At 37.3% G+C, this 19,671-nt stretch overlaps 1 protein-coding gene across 2 annotated transcripts in view; it reads left to right on the top strand.

Annotated features, from left to right (window-relative positions):
* Positions 1-19,671, top strand: part of HIPK1 (homeodomain interacting protein kinase 1) — a 54,037-nt gene that overhangs the window by 13,228 nt on the left and 21,138 nt on the right. The window contains exons 4-7 of one of the 2 annotated variants that reach the window (XM_061410535.1): positions 8,162-8,285; positions 17,471-17,590; positions 18,367-18,453; positions 19,393-19,577. In XM_061410535.1, coding sequence (XP_061266519.1) covers positions 8,162-8,285; positions 17,471-17,590; positions 18,367-18,453; positions 19,393-19,577 — 516 coding nt within the window. Of the gene's footprint in view, positions 1-7,907; positions 8,286-17,470; positions 17,591-18,366; positions 18,454-19,392; positions 19,578-19,671 lie in introns of those variants that run through there. The other variant, XM_061410534.1, reaches the window with a different exon arrangement.

Below are 19,671 nucleotides of genomic sequence, written 5' to 3'. Positions count from 1 at the left end.
CTGGGTTTGATCCCTAGGTTGGGAAGATCCCCTGGAGAAGGGAATGGCAACCCACTTTAGTATTCTTGCCTGGAGAATTCCATGGACAGAGGAGCCTGGCGGGCTACAGTCAGTGGGGTCACAAAGAGTCAGACATGACTGAGCAACTAAGCTTGCACTCGCACACACACAAACACACATGGAATCTTAGTTCCCCCACCAGGGATGGAACCCATGTCCCCTGCATTGGCAGGCAGGTTCTTAATGGCTGGACCACCAGGGAAGTCCCTCCAAATTTTTTTTATCGCTCAAAACAGAAACTCTGTAACCATTAAGCAGTAACTACTCTATCCTCCTACACCCGCCACCCCAGTTACCTCTGTCTGATTTTCTGTCTCTGTGAATTTGTCTGTTCTAGATATTGCAGATAAGTGGAATCAAACAGTATTTGTCCTTTGGGTCTGACTTACTTCACTTAGCATAATGTCTTCAAGGTTAATCTCTGAAATTCTGTAGCATGTATTAGAATTTCATTCCTTTTCAGGACTGAGTATTTCATTGCATGTATATACCACATTTGACTTATCTTTCATCTGTTGATGAACACTTGGATTGTTTCTACATTTTTGGCTATTGTGAATAATGGTGTAATGAACATTCATATTCAAGTGTTTGAGTCCGTGTTTTCACTTTTTTGGGGGTATAAAACTACAATTAGAGTTGCTGGTTCATATGGTAATTACTTAAGCTGAGGAACCACTAAACTTTTCCTCAGCCACTGCATGATTTTTTATTCCCACCAGCCGTGCATGGGGATTCCAATTTCTCCACATACTAGCAGTTGTTATTTTCTTTCTCTCTCCCTCTTTTTTTTGGATAATAGCCATCCTTATGTATGTGAAATGATATCTCAGATAGTTTTGATTTGTATTTCCCTAATAATTAGTGATGATTAATATCATTTCATGTGCTTTTGGGCCATCTTCTTTGGACAAGTCCTTTGTCCATTTTTGAATTGGATTGTTTTTCTTTTGTTGTTGTTGTTGAGTTGTAAGTGTTCTTTATATACTCTGGGTATTAATGCCTGGTCAGATACATGATTTGCAGACATTTTCTCCCATTCAGTGGGGTTTCCTTTTCACCTTTTTGATAGTGTCATTTGCACAAAAGGTTTAAATTTTGATGAATTTTGTCTTTTTTGTTGCTGTTGCTTTGTATTTTTGGTATCATATCCAAGAAATCATTGCCAAGCCAATGTCATGAAGCTTTTCCCCTGTGTTTTCTTTGAATAGCTTTAGCTCTTATAGTTAGGGTTGTGATCCATTTTGGGTTAATTTTTGTATGGTATGAAGTATGGGTCCAGTTTTATTCTTCTGCATGTGATTATTCAGTTTTTCCAGCACCATTTGCTGAAAAGACTGTCCTTTCTCCATTGAATGGTCTTGACACTCTTGTCAGAATCCTCTGACCATAAATATGAGGGTTTATTTATGGGCTGTCTATTCTGTTCCATTGTTCTAAATGTCTGTCTTTATGCCAGTACCATGCTTTTTTGACTACTTGTAGCTTTGTAATAAGTTTTGAAATCAGAAGGTGTGAGACCTCTGGTTTTATTTTCTTTCAGAATTGTTTTGGCTATTTGGAGTCTCCTGAAATGCTATATGAATTTTAGGATGGATTTTTCTGTTTCTGAAAAAAACTCCTTGGTGTTTGATAGGGATCACACTGAATCTGCAAATCATCTTGTATAGTACCGATATCTCAACAGTATTGTCTTCCAGTCCACCTTGTCTATTTTTATCTTTTCTTTTTATAGTTTTATAAAGCTATATCACAGTAATACTTGATGGTGGGCCTAAGGCAAGGGGAATAGCAGCTCAGGGATTCCTTTTTTATCATTAATTTTATCCACAGTGGTCCTCTTCATGTTGCATTGTTGCTTTATTAGAGTCCATTAAATCCTTACCCTGTTGTCTTTTCAGAAAAATTCTCTGTAATCCTTTTGACTAGTGGAGCATTCTGGCTCCAGAGCCAGCCTTCCCCTGGCCCCGCTTTTAGTTCACATTGCTTCACCTTGCTGATAACATGCCAGAATACTATCAGTTGACATAAGTTTTTGCCACTGTGCTTTTTTTGTTGGCCATAGGTGTGGCTGGATGAAAATACTTTATTTCCTAACCTACTGTAAGTATAAATATAGATTAATTCCAAGAAAAGTTGCTGTCTTTGGGGCTTGGGTTTTAGACACAAAGGTTACAGCTCAATGCTTTTCCATTTTGAACAGGCCAGCTGGCCTTTATTTAGAGCTGAGATCACTTTATTATGTATGGAAGGACAAGGTCTAGATAAGGAAAGCATATTTTCAGTTTGAGTTCAGTTCAGCTCAGTCGTGTCTGACTCTTTGCGACCCCATAGACTGCAGCACGCCAGGCCTCCCTGTCCATCACCAACTTCAGAGTTTACTCAAACTCATGCCCATTGAGTCCGTGATGCCATCCAGCCATTTCATCCTCTGTCATCCCCTTCTCCTCCCACCTTCAGTCTTTCCCAGCATCAGGGTCTTTTCAAATGAGTCAGCTCTTTGCATCAGGTGGCCAAAGTATTGGCGTTTCAGCTTCAGCATCAGTCCTTCCAATGTATATTCAGGACTGATTTCCTTTAGGATGGACTGGTTGGATCTCCTTGCAGTCCAAGGGGCTCTCAAGAGTCTTCTCCAACATCACAGTTCAAAAGCATCAATTCTTTGGCGCTCAGCTTTCTTTATAGTCCAACTCTCACATCCATACATGACCACTGGAAACACCATAGCCTTGACTAGACGGACATTTGTTGGCAAAGTAATGTCTCTGCTTTTTAATATGCTGTCTAGGTTGGTCATAACTTTCCTTCCAAGGAGTAAGCTTCTTTTAATTTCATGGCTGCAGTCACCATTTGCAGTGATTTTGGAGCTCCCCAAAATAAAGTTTATCACTGTTTCCACTTTTTCTCCATCTATTTGCCATGAAGTGATGGGACCGGATGCCATTATCTTTGTTTTTTGAATGTTGAGCTTTAAGCCAACTTGTGCACTCTCCTCTTTCACTTTCATCAAGAGGCTCTTTAGTTTTTCTTCACTTTCTGCCATAAGGGTGGTGTCATCTGCATATCTGAGGTTATTGATGTTTTTTCCGGCAATATTGATTCCAGCTTGTGCTTCTTCCAGCCCAGCGTTTCTCAACGATGTACTCTGCATATAAGTTAAATAAGCAGGGTGATAATATACAGCCTTGACGTACTCCTTTTCTTATTTGGAACCAGTCTGTTGTTCCATGTCCAGTTCTAACTGTTGCTTCCTGACCTGCGTACAGGTTTTTCAAGAGGCAGGTCAGGTGGTCTGGTATTCCCATCTCTTTCAGAATTTCCCACAGTTTATTGCTATCCACATAGTCAAAGGCTTTGGCATAGTCAATAAAGCAGAAATAGATGTTTTTCTGGAACTCTTTTGCGTTTTTGATGATCCAGCGGATGTTGGCAATTTGATTTCTGGTTCCTCTGCCTTTTCTAAAACCAGCTTGAACATCTGAAAGTTCATGGTTCACATGTTGCTGAAGCCTGGCTTGGAGAATTTTGAGCATTACTTTACTAGCGTGTGAGATGAGTGCAATTGTGCAGTAGTTTGAGCATTCTTTGGCATTGCCTTTCTTTGGGATTGGATTGAAAACTGACCTTTTCCAGTCCCATGGCCACTGCTGAGTTTTCTAAATTTGCTCTCATATTGAGTGCAGCACATTCACAGCATCATCTTTTAGGATTTGAAATAGCTCAGCTGGAATTCCTCCACTAGCTTTGTTCGTAGTGAGGCTTCCTAAGGCCCACTTCACATTCCAGGATGTCTGGCTCTAGGTGGGTGATCACATCATCGTGATTATCTGGTTCGTGAAGATTTTTTCTGTACAGCTCTTCTGTGTATTCTTGCCACGTCTTCTTAATATCTTCTGCTTCTGTTAGGTCCATACCATTTCTGTGCTTTATTGAGCCCATCTTTACATGAAATGTTCCCTTGGTATCTCTAAATCCTTGAAGAGATCTCTAGTCTTTCCCATTTTATTGTTTTCCTCTATTTTTTTGCATTGATCACTGAGGAAGGCTTTCTTATCGCTCCTTGCTATTCTTTGGAACTCTGTATTCAAATGGGAATATCTTTCCTTTTCTCCTTTGCTTTTTGCTTCTCTTCTTTTCACAGCTATTTGTAAGGCCTCCTCAGACAACTATTTTGCTTTTTTGTATTTCTTTTTTTGGGGGATGGGTTGCTCCCTGTCTTCTATACAATGTCACGAAATTCCATCCATAGTTCATCAGGCACTCTGTCTATCAGATATAGTCTCTTAAATCTGTTTCTCACTTCCAGTGTATAATCGTTAGTTTATCCTAGACAGAAAGCAGTACAATTTCGTTTGACACTGAAACCACAGTTACATCTAAGCTACAGATGCAGGAAGTTCGATTTTATATAACATCTCTTATTTGGTTTGATGCCTCTCAGATGGGTGGGATGAAACAAGAGTGTTCATGAAAATGAGCAGAGAATGATTTGTGCTCTTAAGTTATCCCAACTTCAGCTTGCTCTGGGTTGTAGTGAAACAGAGCTTTATGATTTAAGTGGAATTTTTCAATTTATAGGAGTTTGAAGTTGGGAAATCAGAAGATGAAGATTGCTATTTCTACCACCTGGTTATAGCAGTTAGACCCTGTTTAGTATTTGTTCTTTAAGGTCAAAATGTATCTTCAAAGAAGAGAGTCACTATGTCCAAAGTACAATTAATGCCATTTTTCTACTCAAGGTTGCTAGTTTGTTTTTCTTTTTTCTGTGTGTAATCTTTTTTACTGCCTAGTTGTTAGAATGTCAGAGCTGATAAGAACCTAGAAGAGTGAGTAACTTATTATATAGATGAGGTAGAACCAGACTTTCAGTGTCTAGTTTATATTGAAGGGTTGAGAAATAATAGATGCCAAGGGGAGAGATGTATCATAATGAGAATCTTAGAAAGAATTTTGATCTGAATTCAAAGTTTAAAACATTCTGTCTTTAGAGGTGAACCTGCTGTAAATGATTAAAAAAAAAAAAAATATATATATATATATAGCTTCAGTCTTTTTGTTTCCTAGAGTTTACATAAGTCTAACATGTTGAGCCTCTAATGATAGTGAAAAGTCCTCAGTAGATTGAGCAGCCTTATTTTATTTTTACTGCTTTCATAGTTTTTCTTTTGATACTTACCATTTTGTATAGTAGAAGTGGCAGAGTTAACGGTTTTGAGTGAGCTTTAGCTCAAAATACTTAGCTGCTTTTGTTACCCTAGAAGCAGAGGAAGACCAAATGGAAAAACTGATTCCAGCCAATCTTCAGGGGTTTTTTGTTTTATGGCATTTGGGGGATGGGATTGGCATTTTTCTTAATTTCCCTGAAATTTTAAGCCTTTGAAGCCTAACAGTTATCACATGTTATGGCTATCTTTTTAAAAAAGTAAGTTATTGGGTAGCCTGGCCCCTCCCTATGACCTACCTCTCAGATTTTGAAATGTCTTCCTGGTATAGTGGGAATGGCAAAATCAATCTGCTGCTCTTCAATTGATGTTTAGGAATGTTCTAAGCCTAGTTTTTATTTTGGCACAAAGCCATTTGCATTCTCCCTGCCAGCTATTTTTGGCACTGTCATGAACTTAGAAATTAATGAGTCTGCTCGGTGAAAGTAAAAATTTTTTTCTTTTTCATTTTAGAAAGGCTTTTATGTTTCTAACCCTCTAGTTTATTAATGCTCTCAAATATGACACATGCTTGTATTTAATTGAACTCTGAAATTCCATCAGTAATGTGGGTCTCTAGCCACCTGCAGCAGGAATGTCCCTTTTGAAAGTTGTTTTCTTTGGCTAAAAAAGACACAGTGCACATCAAATGGAACAAAACCTGATGGTATTAGTGGTTCTGCCCTTTCTGGTCCAATAGTGTAGGTCCCAGCAGGCTGGGATCTTACGCTATTGGAGCCCTCTAATTTACCCTGTTTTCTAGGGGCTGTTTAGAAAATTACTCTGGGAAAGTAATATTCTTATTAAAAGAAATATCTTTATACCCTCCCCACTCAATATTTGTCCCCTTCCCTCTTCCTCCGCATACACACAGTGCAACAATAAACACGTACTGCTTGAAAGGGAAAATTTGGGACACTTGCTAGGAGACAGCTATGAGATGGGTCCTGATGGAGAGATCTGCTTTTCCATTTAGCTCCTGTTAAATGAGGGATCTGGATCTGGAGTGTCCTTACAGATTCAAATTCTGGGACTTACTAGAAGGAAAGGAAATTATTTGGAGATAATAAAGTGTTTTAAGAGCTCAGTTCTTGGACCCAGACTGACTGGTGGCCAGCCTTGAGCACCTTAACCTATCAGCGTCCAGTTTCTTTATCTTTAAAATAGAAATGATACTTTTAATGTAGAAGCAAGGCACCATTGATTATAAGATGAAATATTATTTATGTACTAATAAAGTAAAAACATTGCTATTAAACTAAAATATACTGTCATTTGCAAGAGTCTCAATTTCAGAGATGTTAAAATGTGAAAAATGTGCATAATGTAATTGAGGGCTCAACAGTGATAATACTTTCATAAGATTGTTGTAAACAGGATTAAGTAAACCCCATATTTATAAAGAACCTGGAGCAGTGCATGGTGCACACTTGGCCCTACATACGTGTCGTTTATTATTATTATCCCCCTTTTGAATCCATTTATCTCTTTGTCACAGTTTGGAAAACACCATGTATACCACAATGCCAAATAGATGTATATAGATGGGTATGTATTTGTTGTTATTGCTTAGTCGCTAAGTCATATCTGACTCTCTGTGACCCCAAGGACCGCAGCATGCCAGGCTTCCCTGTCATTCACTGTCTCCCGGAGTTTTCTCAAATTCATGTCCACTGAGTTGGTGATGATACCTAACCATCTCATCCTTTGCCTCCGTCTTCCCCTTTTGCCTTCAATATTTCCCGGCGTCAGGGTCTTTTTCAGTGAGTTGGCTTTTCATGTCAGGGTATGTATTTAACTTTGCTTACTTAGAGATAGTAATAGTACAATTTACTCAACTTCAGAGCTAGACTGCTAGAATTCAAATTCTAGCTCTGCCATTTATTAATTATAAGATTTGGGGTAAATTTCTTAATCTATTTGCATCTGTTTCCTTCTCTGCAAGTGGGACTTTGCCTTGGATGTATTCATATATATATATAAAGCTCTTAGTGTATGATATTACTGCAGTCTTCTCTTTAAGGTTCCCTGGGGTTGGGTTTCTCACTGGAGTATTAATCAAAAAATATTTCTGAAAGCACACAGAGAGTTCAAAGTTTTTAAAAAATGATGATGTAATAATAATAGTCATTGTTTTATCTAACAGTTTCATAGTGCTTACTGTGTGCTAGACACTGATCAAGAGCTTTAATATTTGAGCAACAACATCGTCATCATTATCATCTTTTTTTTTTACTTATTTAAACCTTGCCACAGCCCTGTGTAGTAGGTACTCATCTCCATTTTATGAATGAGGAACATGAGATACAGAGAAATTAATTGCCTGCAGCTTTTAAATAATGGAACTAGGGTATGAACCACTATTATTTCTATAGAAGGCATATCTGTCACAAAGAGGTATTTATTGGTCAGGACACTTCATTGATTTTTCTGTAATTAAAAAGGTGCTAAGGATAAAAAGTGCTAAATTTTCAAAATTCAGAAAGCTTTCAAAACTAAATCTTCTTCTAAGTTTGGTGTAAGCTATTATTAGCAAGACCTGACTTGAATCAATGTAAGGCTGTTAAAGGTATTTGTCTGGCTTAGTGTGATTGCTCATATGTTTTGTTGCAGAAATATCATGTATTTGTATCATGATACAAATATTAATGTATTTGATTATGTGATGCTTCCTGAACTCTATAGGGATTATTATGCAGTTTGTAGTTTATACACGGGTAGTACCTTTCTGAAATTCAAGAAACACATCTAGGGCTAAGAGTTTCAAATTACAGATTTTATACCCAAGATTGTGTTTAGTTCATTAAATCAGTATACCTTTACTGATACTACAATAGTAGCAACACAATTTCCCCAAATAGTGTATATCTTTTTTAATCTGCTATTTTTGTTTTTGCTAGAGCCCCTGAAATTATTCTTGGCTTACCATTTTGTGAAGCTATTGATATGTGGTCATTGGGCTGTGTGATAGCAGAGCTGTTCCTGGGATGGCCTCTTTATCCTGGTGCTTCAGAATATGATCAGGTAAGAGTGTTTATTTGGATAGCGATAGGAAGCAAGTAGTTAACTGGTGAAAGATGCTAGAGGAATAGAACTTACTAGTGAAGTATTTAGATTGCAGGGAAAGAATAATCCAATTAGAAATAATGAAATTTTAAAGAATGAAATTTTGTCTACCTGCTTTTTAGTCTGGAAGTTATATTTGCAATTCTGTACTTTTAAGAAGGATTTTATTCGTATTACTTTAGATTGCTACTTTTCCAGACCTGTAGTGAGATTTAACTTTAGTTAGCTAATGTGTCTTGTGAGTTAAGATACAAAAGTAGTGTAAGGATGTGAGGTTGGAATTCTAAGAGCGAACTTTGGCTCATTCAGTGCTGTTATTTCCTTTTACATGTGACACACACTAAAGTAATTACTCTCTGCATCTGAAACACACTGGACCCCGGAAGCTGCAGTGTGTGTTAGGTCTCTGTAACATAGGATTTAGGAGGGAAGTCGTTAAGAGTTGAAAGTTACTTTAATAAATGATCTGTGTTTCAGAATAGACAAGCTTTAGAAGATATGCTGCAGCTTCCTAAGAAACTGGTCCTAAAGGGAGAAGTTTTGCCATGGAATAAAATTGTGAATTCTCATTTCTTGTTCTTTCAAAAAGCCAGTTCTAACTACTATGCTGTGAGCTCTTTGAGGGCAGAGATTGCTTGATTCTATCAGTGTATCCTCAACTGTTAACGTTGTATCTGGGACACAGTAGATACACGAGGTTTTGTTTTGTTGTTTTCTGGATTTTTTTTTTTTTTTAAAGAAATGAATGGTTATTTTGAATTTCTAATAGGAAAAAGAGTAAAATAGTGTTTTCCCTTATTCAACCTAGATCCATTTTAGAGTAGATGTAGCATTTACCAATTTCTAAAAATTTGGCCCTCTGGACTTGTCTCTGTTGCTGTTTGTTTTTTTCCATCACTGAGTCCTGTCCGACACTTTGCAGCCCCGTGGACTGTCGCCCGCCAGTTTCCTCTGTCCTCCACTGTCCCCTCCACTGTTTGCTCAAAGGCACGTCCATTGAGTCGGTGATGCTGTCTAACCATCTTATCCTCTGCCGCCTCCTTCTCTTTTGGCCTTCAGTATTTCCTGTTATCAGAGTCTGACATAAACAATGAGTTGCTCATTTGATAAGTAACCAGTTGAGTTTTGTAATTTTTAATTTTTCAGTCTTTCATCCACCTTATAGCCAGGAGCCATCTTCCTTATTTTAACAACCACAAATAAGTGTGAGGGAGATTAAATGATGGAAAACCACCGTTAGTTGAACCAATTCAGTAATTCTCTCCTTTAGGTTTTAAACTCTTTAGAGAATCTGGTGTGAATCTTCTCAGGAAAATATGTGCACAGTGTCTTATATACAAAGTTAGGGAATTCATGGACCCCCTGATTAAGAAACCTTGCTCCAAGCAATTATAGCCTCCAAAGTGCCATTCCTAGGCCAGCTGTTTTGTGGCATCTCTTCAAACTTAGTAAACAGATTATATTGTAATGTTCCTAGGAAGTGGAACCAAGTAAAATTAGATTTAGAAGCTAAGGTACAGTGGGGGCTTATCATGTAAAGAAATGATCTGGTGGTTTTGAGAATTTTTGCCTGGTGTATAGATTGAAACTATGGGTAGTAGGAGAAAGTTGTTTTTCCCATGCTGAATAATGGATAAATCGGATGTTGTTGTTGTAGAGCAGGATTGGGGATAGTTTATCTTGAGGTATCCTTGCTTATACAAAGATTCATGAGGCAGGATCTTTATTCCTACAGCTGAGGTTTTTTTAAACAACTTTATTGGGATATAATTCACATACCATATAATTGAGCCATTTAAAGTGTACAGCTCAGTGGTTTTCAGTGTGTTCACAGGGTTGTGAACCATCACCACAATCAGTTTGGAACATTTTCAGGACTGTAAAATGAAACCCAGTACTTATTAGCAGTCAGTACCCATTGTCTGCTAACTGCCCCACCACTACCACCTAGGGACTCCTTTCAGTCTCTTTAGAGTTGCCCCTTCTAGTATATTTTATTCATTATATACAATATGTGGTCTTTTGTGATGGGCTTCTTTTACTTAGCATGATGTTTTTCATTCATGCTATTGCATGTATCAGAACTTGATTTTATGGCTGGTTAGTGTTTCATTGTGTGTGTGTATATGTGTCTGTGTATAAATGTATTAATATATATATACCACATTTTTAATGTGTTCATCTGTTGATGGACACTTGGGTTGTTACCACCTTTTGGCTGTCATGAATAATGGTGCTATGTATCAGTTCAGTTCAGTTGCTCAGTTGTGTCGGATTCTTTGTGACACCATGGACCCTATGCCAGGCTTCCCTGTCTATCATCAACTCCCAGAGCTTGCTCAAACTCATGTCCATCAAGTTGGTGATGCCATCCAACCAACCATCTTATCCTCTGTCATCCCCTTCTCTTCCTGCCTTAAACAAATGTTTAAGTCCCTGTTTTCAATTCCTTTGGGTATTAAAGGGGTTCCCTGGTGGCTCAGCAATAAAGAATCTGTCTATAATGCAGAAGACCCAGGTTCAATCCCTGGAGAAGGGAATGGCAACACACTCCAGTACTCTTGCCTGAAGAATTCCATGGACAGAGGAGCCTGGTGGGCTGCAGTCCATGGGGTTGCAAAGAGTTGGACACAACTGAGTGACTAACACTTTGACTTTTTCTGGGTGTAAAGCTAAAAGTATTGGGTTGGCTAACAAGTTCATTCAAGTTTTTCTGTAACATCTTACAGAACTTTTTGGCCAACCCAATAGAATTGCTGGGTCATATGGTAATTCTGTGTTTAAGTTTTTGAGGAACCAACAAACTTCTTTCCACAGTGGTTACACCATTTTACATTCCTACCAGCAATGTTCCAGTTTCCCCATCCTTCATCATTGTCAAGGCTGGTTATTTTCTTTCTTTTTTTAAAAAAATAATAGCCATTCTTATGGATATGTTGTGATATCTCTTTGGGGTTTTGATTTGTATTTCTCTAAATGATTAGTGGTGATGAGCATTGTTTTATGTGCTTATTGGGCATCTGTATATCTTCTTTGGAGAAGCCTGTTCAAATCCACTGCCCATTTTTGGATTTTTGTTGTTATTGAGCTACAGGAGTTCTTTCTGTATTCTTATTATTAATCCCTTATCAAATAAATGATTTCTACATACTCTACTATTCCATGTGGTTGTCTTTTTACTCAGTTGATAGTGTTTACCCAAAAGTTTTAAATTTTGATGTAGTTTTCCTTTTATTGCTTATACTTGTGGTATCATATCTAATAAATCATTGGCAAATCAAATTAAGCTTTTTTCCTATGTTTTCTTCAAATAGTTTTATGGTTTTAGCTCGTACATTTAGGTTTTCGAGTCATTTCAAGTTTTGAATATTGGGTGAGGAAAGTATCCAGTTTCAGTTTTTTGCATGTGGATTTTCTGTTATCTCAATACTGTTTTCTTTCTTTTTTTTTTTTTTTAATACTGTTTTCTAAAAGGTGTCTTTCCCCAAGAATTGTCTGGGCATTCTTGTCAAAAATCAGTTGACCATAAATAAATGTAATGATTTATTTCTGAGTTGTTGGTTCTTTTCCATTGACCTATATCCTGTATCTGTCCTTATGCCAGTACCATACCATTTTGATTACTATAGTTTGGTAGTCAGCTTTCTTTTTTTTTTAAATTGAAGTATAGTTGATTTACAATGTTGTGTTAGTTTCAAGTGTACAGCAGAGTAATTCCTGTGTGTGTGTGTACTTTTTTTTCCACACTCTTTTCTATTATAGGTTATTACAAGATAATAGATATAGTTCCCTGTACGGGATATCTGTTAATCCCAAACTCCTAATTCATCCCTCTCATCCCTTTTCCCCCTTTGGTAACCATAAGTTTGTTTTCTATGTCATTGAGTCTATTTCTGCTTTGTAAATAAGCTCATATGTGTCATATTTTAGGTTCCACATGTAAGTGACATCATTTGTATTTGTCTTTCTCTGTCTTGTGGCAGTCAGTTTTTAAAACAGTAATTGTGAGTCCTCAGGTGGTGGTGATTTAGTTGCTAAGTGGTGTCCAACTCTTGAGATCCCGTAGTCTGTAGCCTGCCAGGCTCCTCTGTCCATGGGATTTTCCAGGCAAGAATACTGGAGTGGGTTGCCATTTCCTTTTCCAGGGGATCTTCACAACCCAGGAATTGAACCCGGGTATCCTACATTGCAGGCAGATTCTTTACTGACTGAGCTATGAGTGAATCCTCTAACTATTCTTTTTAAGATTGGTCTGGCTATTCAGGGTCCCTTGAAATTCAATATGAATTTTAGAGTGGGTTTTTCTGTTTTGTCCCAAGAAAGTTATTTATTTATTTTTTTTAGGGATCGCTTGAATCGGAAGATGACTTTTGGAAGTATCACCATCTTAACAATACTGGCTTCTGATCCATAAACATGATCAGGTTTATTTAGGTTTTCTTTAGCAGTGTTCTGTAATTTTCAGAGTTCAAGTTTTTTTACTTCTTTTGTTAAATTTACTTCTAAGTATTCTTTTTTTGATGCTATAGTGAATAGAATTATTAATTTTATTTTCAGTTGTTCAGTGGTTGTGTATAGAAATGCAGTGAATTTTGTACTCTTGTATTCTGCACCCTTCTTGAACTCTTTTTCTAATGACTCTAATTCTGATAGTTTTTGTGATGAATTCCTTACAATTTTCTAACTAGAAGATCGTGTCATCTACAAATAAATTTTCCATTTTCCTTTCCAATCTGGATTCCTTTCTTCCCCCTGCCTGGCTGCTTTGCACTGAACCACACTAGTACAGTGTTGAATAGAAATAGCAAGAGTCGGTTTTCTTGTCTTGTTCCTGATTTTAAGGGGAAAGCAGTCTTTCATTGTTAAGTATGATATCAGCTGTGGCGTTTTTGGAAATGCTAAAGTTGAGATTTTACAGCAAATGTTTGTGAGTCTTAAAGTCAAATGTGTGTACCCTTTCCAGATATTAGTTAATAGCATCAACTTTGTTGGAAACATTTCAGTTGTTTAAAATAACAAATGACAGTAACACTTTCTGTTTACATAAAGGTGGGGCTCTTGTTGCTTTATTTTAAGCTATGTGAAAAGCAGTATCTGTATGATAGTTCCCATTCTACTTTAACAGGTATTAAAATTTTTTAATTTTGTAAGTGCTTCATTGTAGAAAAATTAGAAAAGATGCAGTGAGCCAAGAGACAAAAATTTCATGCTTTAGTAGTTCTACCCCTCCAAGGTAACCTGTTACATTTTGGTATATTTTATATTTATTTACACATTTAATTGTTAATTTTCTTTATACATTTATTGAGTACCTACTTTGTATCACAGGTGCTCTGATTACGTGGGGCACAGCACTGAATAAAACATCATCCTTGCCCTCGTGGAGCCTATATATTGGTGATGGGAAATAGACGTTGATAATTATACAAATAATTAAATAGGACAGTTGAGATAAATTCTATGAAGGAAAGCGTAGTTTCGCAGTGTATGTGTGCATGTGCACACACATGCATCGCCTGACCATCTGTGTCCTAATGCCTCTTGAGTATAGTCAGGTTTTTCCTACTGCTATTACCCTAGTCCAGTCTGTCTCCATCACGTACATGGGCTACTAGACAACCTCCCTTTATCTCCTCTGGCCTCCCTCCAGTCTTTTGTCCAGAGTGATTTTTTTCAGAACACCAATTTGATGATCCCACTCCTCTGCTCTTTTAGTGGTTTCCTGTCACTTAGAATAAAGGACTAAATTCTTAATATGGCCTCTGAGCCCCTCCGTGGGTTGTTCCTCCCCTTCTTCTTTCCCTTTCTGGATTTGCTTTCACACCACTTCTTGCTTTTCTTGCTCTAGACCCACTGGCATTATTTCAGCACTGGTTAAGAGTGTTTCCTTCTAGCACAGGCCCTCATGCATACTGTTCTCTTAGTTAGGAAAGCTTCTCCACCACTCATTTATTTCATTTAGTCAGTCCCTGCTCATTTATTAGCTAAAGTGTCACTTCCTCAAGGACCTTATCCTCACCAAGCCTCCATCTTGGGCAGGTTCCTTTTGTAGAAGCCTATTTATTTTCTTCAAGATACCTGTTCAGTTTGAATTATACATCAGCGTCTGTTTCCTTCACTTGACTGCAGGGTCTATGAGGGCAGAAGCCATGTTTATTTTGAAAATCATTGTCTGGCTCAGTAAGTACTTACTGAAAGAATGAATGAGGGAATATGCACTGCATATAGTTATGTTGCAAATATAAACGGATATAGAGGAACATACACATTGTGTTTATCAAATCTAAGACACCATTGGTTGAGAGACGCACTACTTTGCTGTACCTCTAAGAAAGAATGCTTTCAATTAAACCATGATTTATCATGGCTATCAGTTGTTAACACATATCCTAATTGCAAAGATGTTACTGTGAGAAAACATGCCTCTTAGAATCAGGGAAGTGTAATTTAAGTGAGGTTATATTTAATTTGTAATCTGCTTTTTCATTTAGGATGTTATGAAATATCTTTCTTACAATGTCAATAAATATACTTCTGTCATTCAAAATGTCTGCATAGTATTTAATTGTACAGATTTTACCCTGGATGTTACATAATATTTCACCCTTTGTGTATGCAAAAGAAGTTCACATTTAAAGTGTTCCTATTCACAATTAAAAAATTTTTTTTTCTATTTTGCTAATGCTTTATTTCGGCTTCCAGTTAGGTATGTCCCACAGACTCAGGGTAATATCCTCCTGTCTAAAATTGTCTTGTGATAGCTAGCAGGCCAGGTTTGCCCTGTAGATTGACCTCTGCTTTATACTCTTAAAAAATTGTTGAGGACCCCCAAACAGCTCCGTTTATATAGCTTATGTCTATAAATATACATTGCATTAATAATTAAAACTGAAGTTTTTGGGGAGGAGAGATGAGAAGAAGTAAGATATCCTTGCTTACAAGTTTCTAATTTTATCATTAAATATAGCCATTCTCATATGGAGTATGTGTGCTCAGTCACTCAGTTGTCTCTTTTCTGCCCTATGGACTGTATCCCACCAGGCTCCTGTGTCCTTGAGATTCTCCAGGGAAGAAGAATGGAGTGGGTTGCCATTTTCATACTTCAGGGAATCTTCTTGACCCAGGATCAAACCCTTGTTTCTTGTGTCTCCTGTATTGGCAGATGGATTCTTTACCTGTAGCACCAAACGGGAAGCTCTTGGAGGTGTTCTGTTCAGTTCAGTTCAGTCACTCAGTTGTGTCCAACTCTTTGCAACCCCATGAACTGCAGCACGCCGGACCTCCCTGTCCATCACCAACTACCAGAGTCCACCCAAACCCGTGTCCATTGAGTTGGTGATGCCATCCAACCATCTCATCCTCTGTCTTCTCCTGCCCTCAGTCTTTCCCAGCATCAGGGTCTTTTCCAATGAGTCAGCTCTTCGCCTCAGGTGGCCAAAGTATTGGAGTTTCAGCTTCAACATCAGTCCTTCCAATGAACACCCAGGACTGATCTCCTTTAGGATGGACTGGTAGGAACTCCTCGCAGTCCAAGGGACTCTCAAGAGTCTTCTCCAACACCACAGTTCAAAAGCATCAATTCTTCTGTGCTCAGCTTTCTTTATAGTCCAACTCTCACATCCATACATGACTACTGGAAAAACCATAGCCTTGACTAGATCGATCTTTGTTGGCAAAGTAATGTCTCTGCTTTTTAATGTGCTGTCTAGGTTGGTCATAACTTTCCTTCCAAGAAGTAAGCATCTTAATTTCATGGCTGCAGTCACCATCTGCAGTGATTTTGGAGCCCAGAAAAATAAAGTCTGCCGCTGTTTCCACTGTTTCTCCATCTATTTGCCATGAAGTGATGGGACTGGATGCCATCTTAGTTTTCTGAATATTGAGCTTTAAGCCAACTTTTTCACTCTCCTCTTTGACTTTCATCAAGAGGCTCTTTAGTTCTTCTTCACTTTCTGCCGTAAGGGTGGTGTCATCTGCATATCTGAGGGGTGGGGGGAATGTAAAAAAAAAAAAAACCTATTATTTTCCTTTCAATTGGTTAAGTGAAAGTCACTCAGTCATGTCCGACTCTATGTAACCCCATGGACTATATATAGTTCGTGGAGTTCTCCAGGTCAGAATACTGGAGTGGGTAGCCTTTCCCTTCTCCAGGGGATCCTCCCAACCTAGGGATCGAACCCAGATCTCCCACATTGCAGGTAGATTCTTTACCAGCTGAGCCGCATGGGAAAGGAGCAAATTGCCTTGTGGGATAGAGAGAATTGTGAAAGTAAAGACAGGTGTGGACAATAAAACTGGGAAACTTTTAAAGCACAAGAATATACAAGCACATGTCTCATTAGCCATTGGAGCAATGACATCATCACACATCACTTCTGGAACTCTCTACTGTATACCCGTGAGAAAGAAATGAAAAAGACAAATAACTTCTTAGTACTATTATGAAAATAGTTTCTATTTCATAGACTCCTAAATAGATATTGGGGACCCCTCAGTGTTCCCCAGACCACACTTTGAGAACTGCTAGCCTAGTTCAAAGTAGTTGTTCAATAAATAGTGAATGAATGAGCATAGTACCTGCCCTTTATTGATGTGGGAATAGAGAAACTGAATTAAGTGCTTAATTTTGTGGTATGAGAGAGAAACTCTGTGGCGGTGTAGGGACATTTGACTAGGGACTATTGACTGGAGCTAGAGTTAGAGCTAGAGGTAGCTAAAGAAGAAAGAGGCTTATAGAAATTTTTTCCTGATCTTTTGAATCTGATAATGTATCAACAAACATAGCCTTGGTAATCCATGAAATAGTTTGTTGAAAACTTTCTGTTCTGTCCTAGAAATATCTTTTTTTGAGCTCTGTATCAGAAGTCTACAGGAAACCAAAAAGGGTCACACAGAAAATTTTCAAAACTGAGTTTTCCTTGTAAATAACAGGTGTAGTGGCAAGAAAGTTACTGAATAAATACTTGGGAATAATACATGTATTTACAGATAAATTTCCTTTGTATTGATCAAATAGTTAATTTCTTTGTGATACCTATCTTTTTTTTTTTTTTTGACTAGAGCTAATAATATTTTAGTGTGAAAGTTTTTAATAATTTCCCTTTTCACTCCAAATCAATGTTTTGATGATTTTGACATTTCAGATTCGTTACATCTCACAAACACAAGGCCTGCCAGCTGAATATCTTCTCAGTGCCGGGACAAAAACTACTAGGTTTTTCAACAGAGATCCTAATCTGGGGTACCCGCTATGGAGACTTAAGGTCTGACTTTTATTGTTCTATACTACTCATTCCTGTACTCCTTAATCTCAATTTGAATTCAAAGTTTAGTTATTAAATTGAGGTGAAGGAGGGTGGGCAGTGAGAATGTATATTTGCAGGAGGAAATACTTCGAGAAATTATTTCATTGTATCCATATGCCTTATCCTCAGTTTAAAAAAAAAAAACATTAAATTCCAGTACAGTTGGCTGAGATTATTTTATATATTTGAATCAGCAGCTAAGAAGAGGGCATGGAGAGTAGTGCTTACTTATCATTGAGTGATAGGAAGAACTAGAGTAATTTAGTAGTGGGGTTTTTTTTTAGTGAATTCTCAATAAATATGATACAACAGCATAATTTTATAACTGCCCATATTAAGACCTTACCTATTTTCTTGAAAACATTGAAATGTGAGTAATTTAATTAATCCAGTAGTACTCTGTGTCTCTGAATCTTTTAAATAGTTAGCATTTGAAATATTGTTTCATTTGAAAGTAGTGTTTAGAAAAAAATGGCTGTGTCTGTTCTTAACCGACATTCTTCAGGAACTGTGCTACATCATTGGTTGCACATTTATTTTATCACTGTTGAAAGCGAGGCCAGGTATCAAGGTCCCATCTCTACTGGAAGACTTCCTGGTTGTAAATTACTTTCATGTTTGTGACCTCTGGTTGGGAAGATGATGATACTTGTTTCTTTGTAATCTGGCTTTAATTTAGAATAAAGTGTGGAAATATCATACGGATGGAATTTTTTAAAAACTGTATTTTGTAGACACCTGAAGAACATGAATTGGAAACTGGGATCAAGTCAAAAGAAGCTCGAAAGTACATTTTTAATTGTTTAGATGATATGGCTCAGGTGAGTATGGAATGTTTCAGAAAGTCAAACATTTGTGTATCTCCTTAATCAGAGATACACTTCCATTAGTTATATTAAAGATAGATTCAGTTTATCATCATCTAGTGGGTTCTTTTTTCATTTTTAACATAAACACATTAATATTCTGCCATATATTAAAAGAATGATTGAATCCTAGCAAAGGATATTTTTAGAATTATTTCTCCTTTGCTTTTGCTTAACTAGTCTTGATTCATGTCAGTATTTTGAAATATTATTTATGAAGGTTTCTTTCTTGTCCATTTTCTCTACTGAATAAATAGCTCCTGCATAAAAACTGCATTTATTTAGGGCTTTTATTCCAAACTCTGTTTAATCACATACTGTCTCATTTTATCTTTTCAGCAATAGAAACTTGTATTTAAGTAATAACAGTCATTTTTGTTTAATCTCTTTTATACAGATTTTGAATGAAAAGAGCTTATTCATCTTTGTTCTACCAATGAACTGTACCAAATTGAATGTTTTAGTATAAGAGCTTCCATTGTGAAAAAATTTCATCAGGTGTTTCTCTTAAGGTCTATCTATCTATATACATATATTTGTATTTATATATAACGCATACATTGGTAAAGAATCTGCCTGCCATGCAGGAAACCAGGGTTTGATTCCCAGAAGTTCCTCTGGAGAAGGGAATGGCAATCCACTCCAGTATTCTTGCCTGGAGAATTCCATGGACAGAGAAGCCTGGTGGGCTACAGTCCGTGGGGTCGCAAAGAGTCAGACACGACTGAGCGACTCTCTCTCACACACACACACACACACACACACACACACACACACACAAAGCATACATATTAATATTATATATGTATAAATATATATACACAACACAGATGTTAAATGTCAGCGTTAAAGGTTAAGTGATGAACTGTAGTATTTCTAAATTTTCCTTGGAAGGTGAACATGTCTACAGACTTAGAGGGAACAGATATGTTGGCAGAGAAGGCGGATCGAAGAGAATACATTGATCTGTTAAAAAAAATGCTAACAATTGATGCAGATAAGAGAATTACTCCTCTGAAAACTCTTAACCACCAGTTTGTGACAATGACTCACCTTCTGGATTTTCCACATAGCAATCAGTGAGTATAGTGTGGTCTGGGGCATTTTGTCATGATGTAGTTCTCTGTTGATTTACACTCAACAGGTTCTCTGTTTATCTTACAGCTAAATGGA

Source organism: Bos javanicus, chromosome 3 (genome assembly GCF_032452875.1).
Source record: "Bos javanicus breed banteng chromosome 3, ARS-OSU_banteng_1.0, whole genome shotgun sequence".
Classification (NCBI taxonomy): Eukaryota; Metazoa; Chordata; class Mammalia; order Artiodactyla; family Bovidae; genus Bos; species Bos javanicus.
The sequence above is the reverse complement of the archived record's forward strand: the minus strand, read 5'-3'. Positions and strand labels throughout refer to the sequence as shown.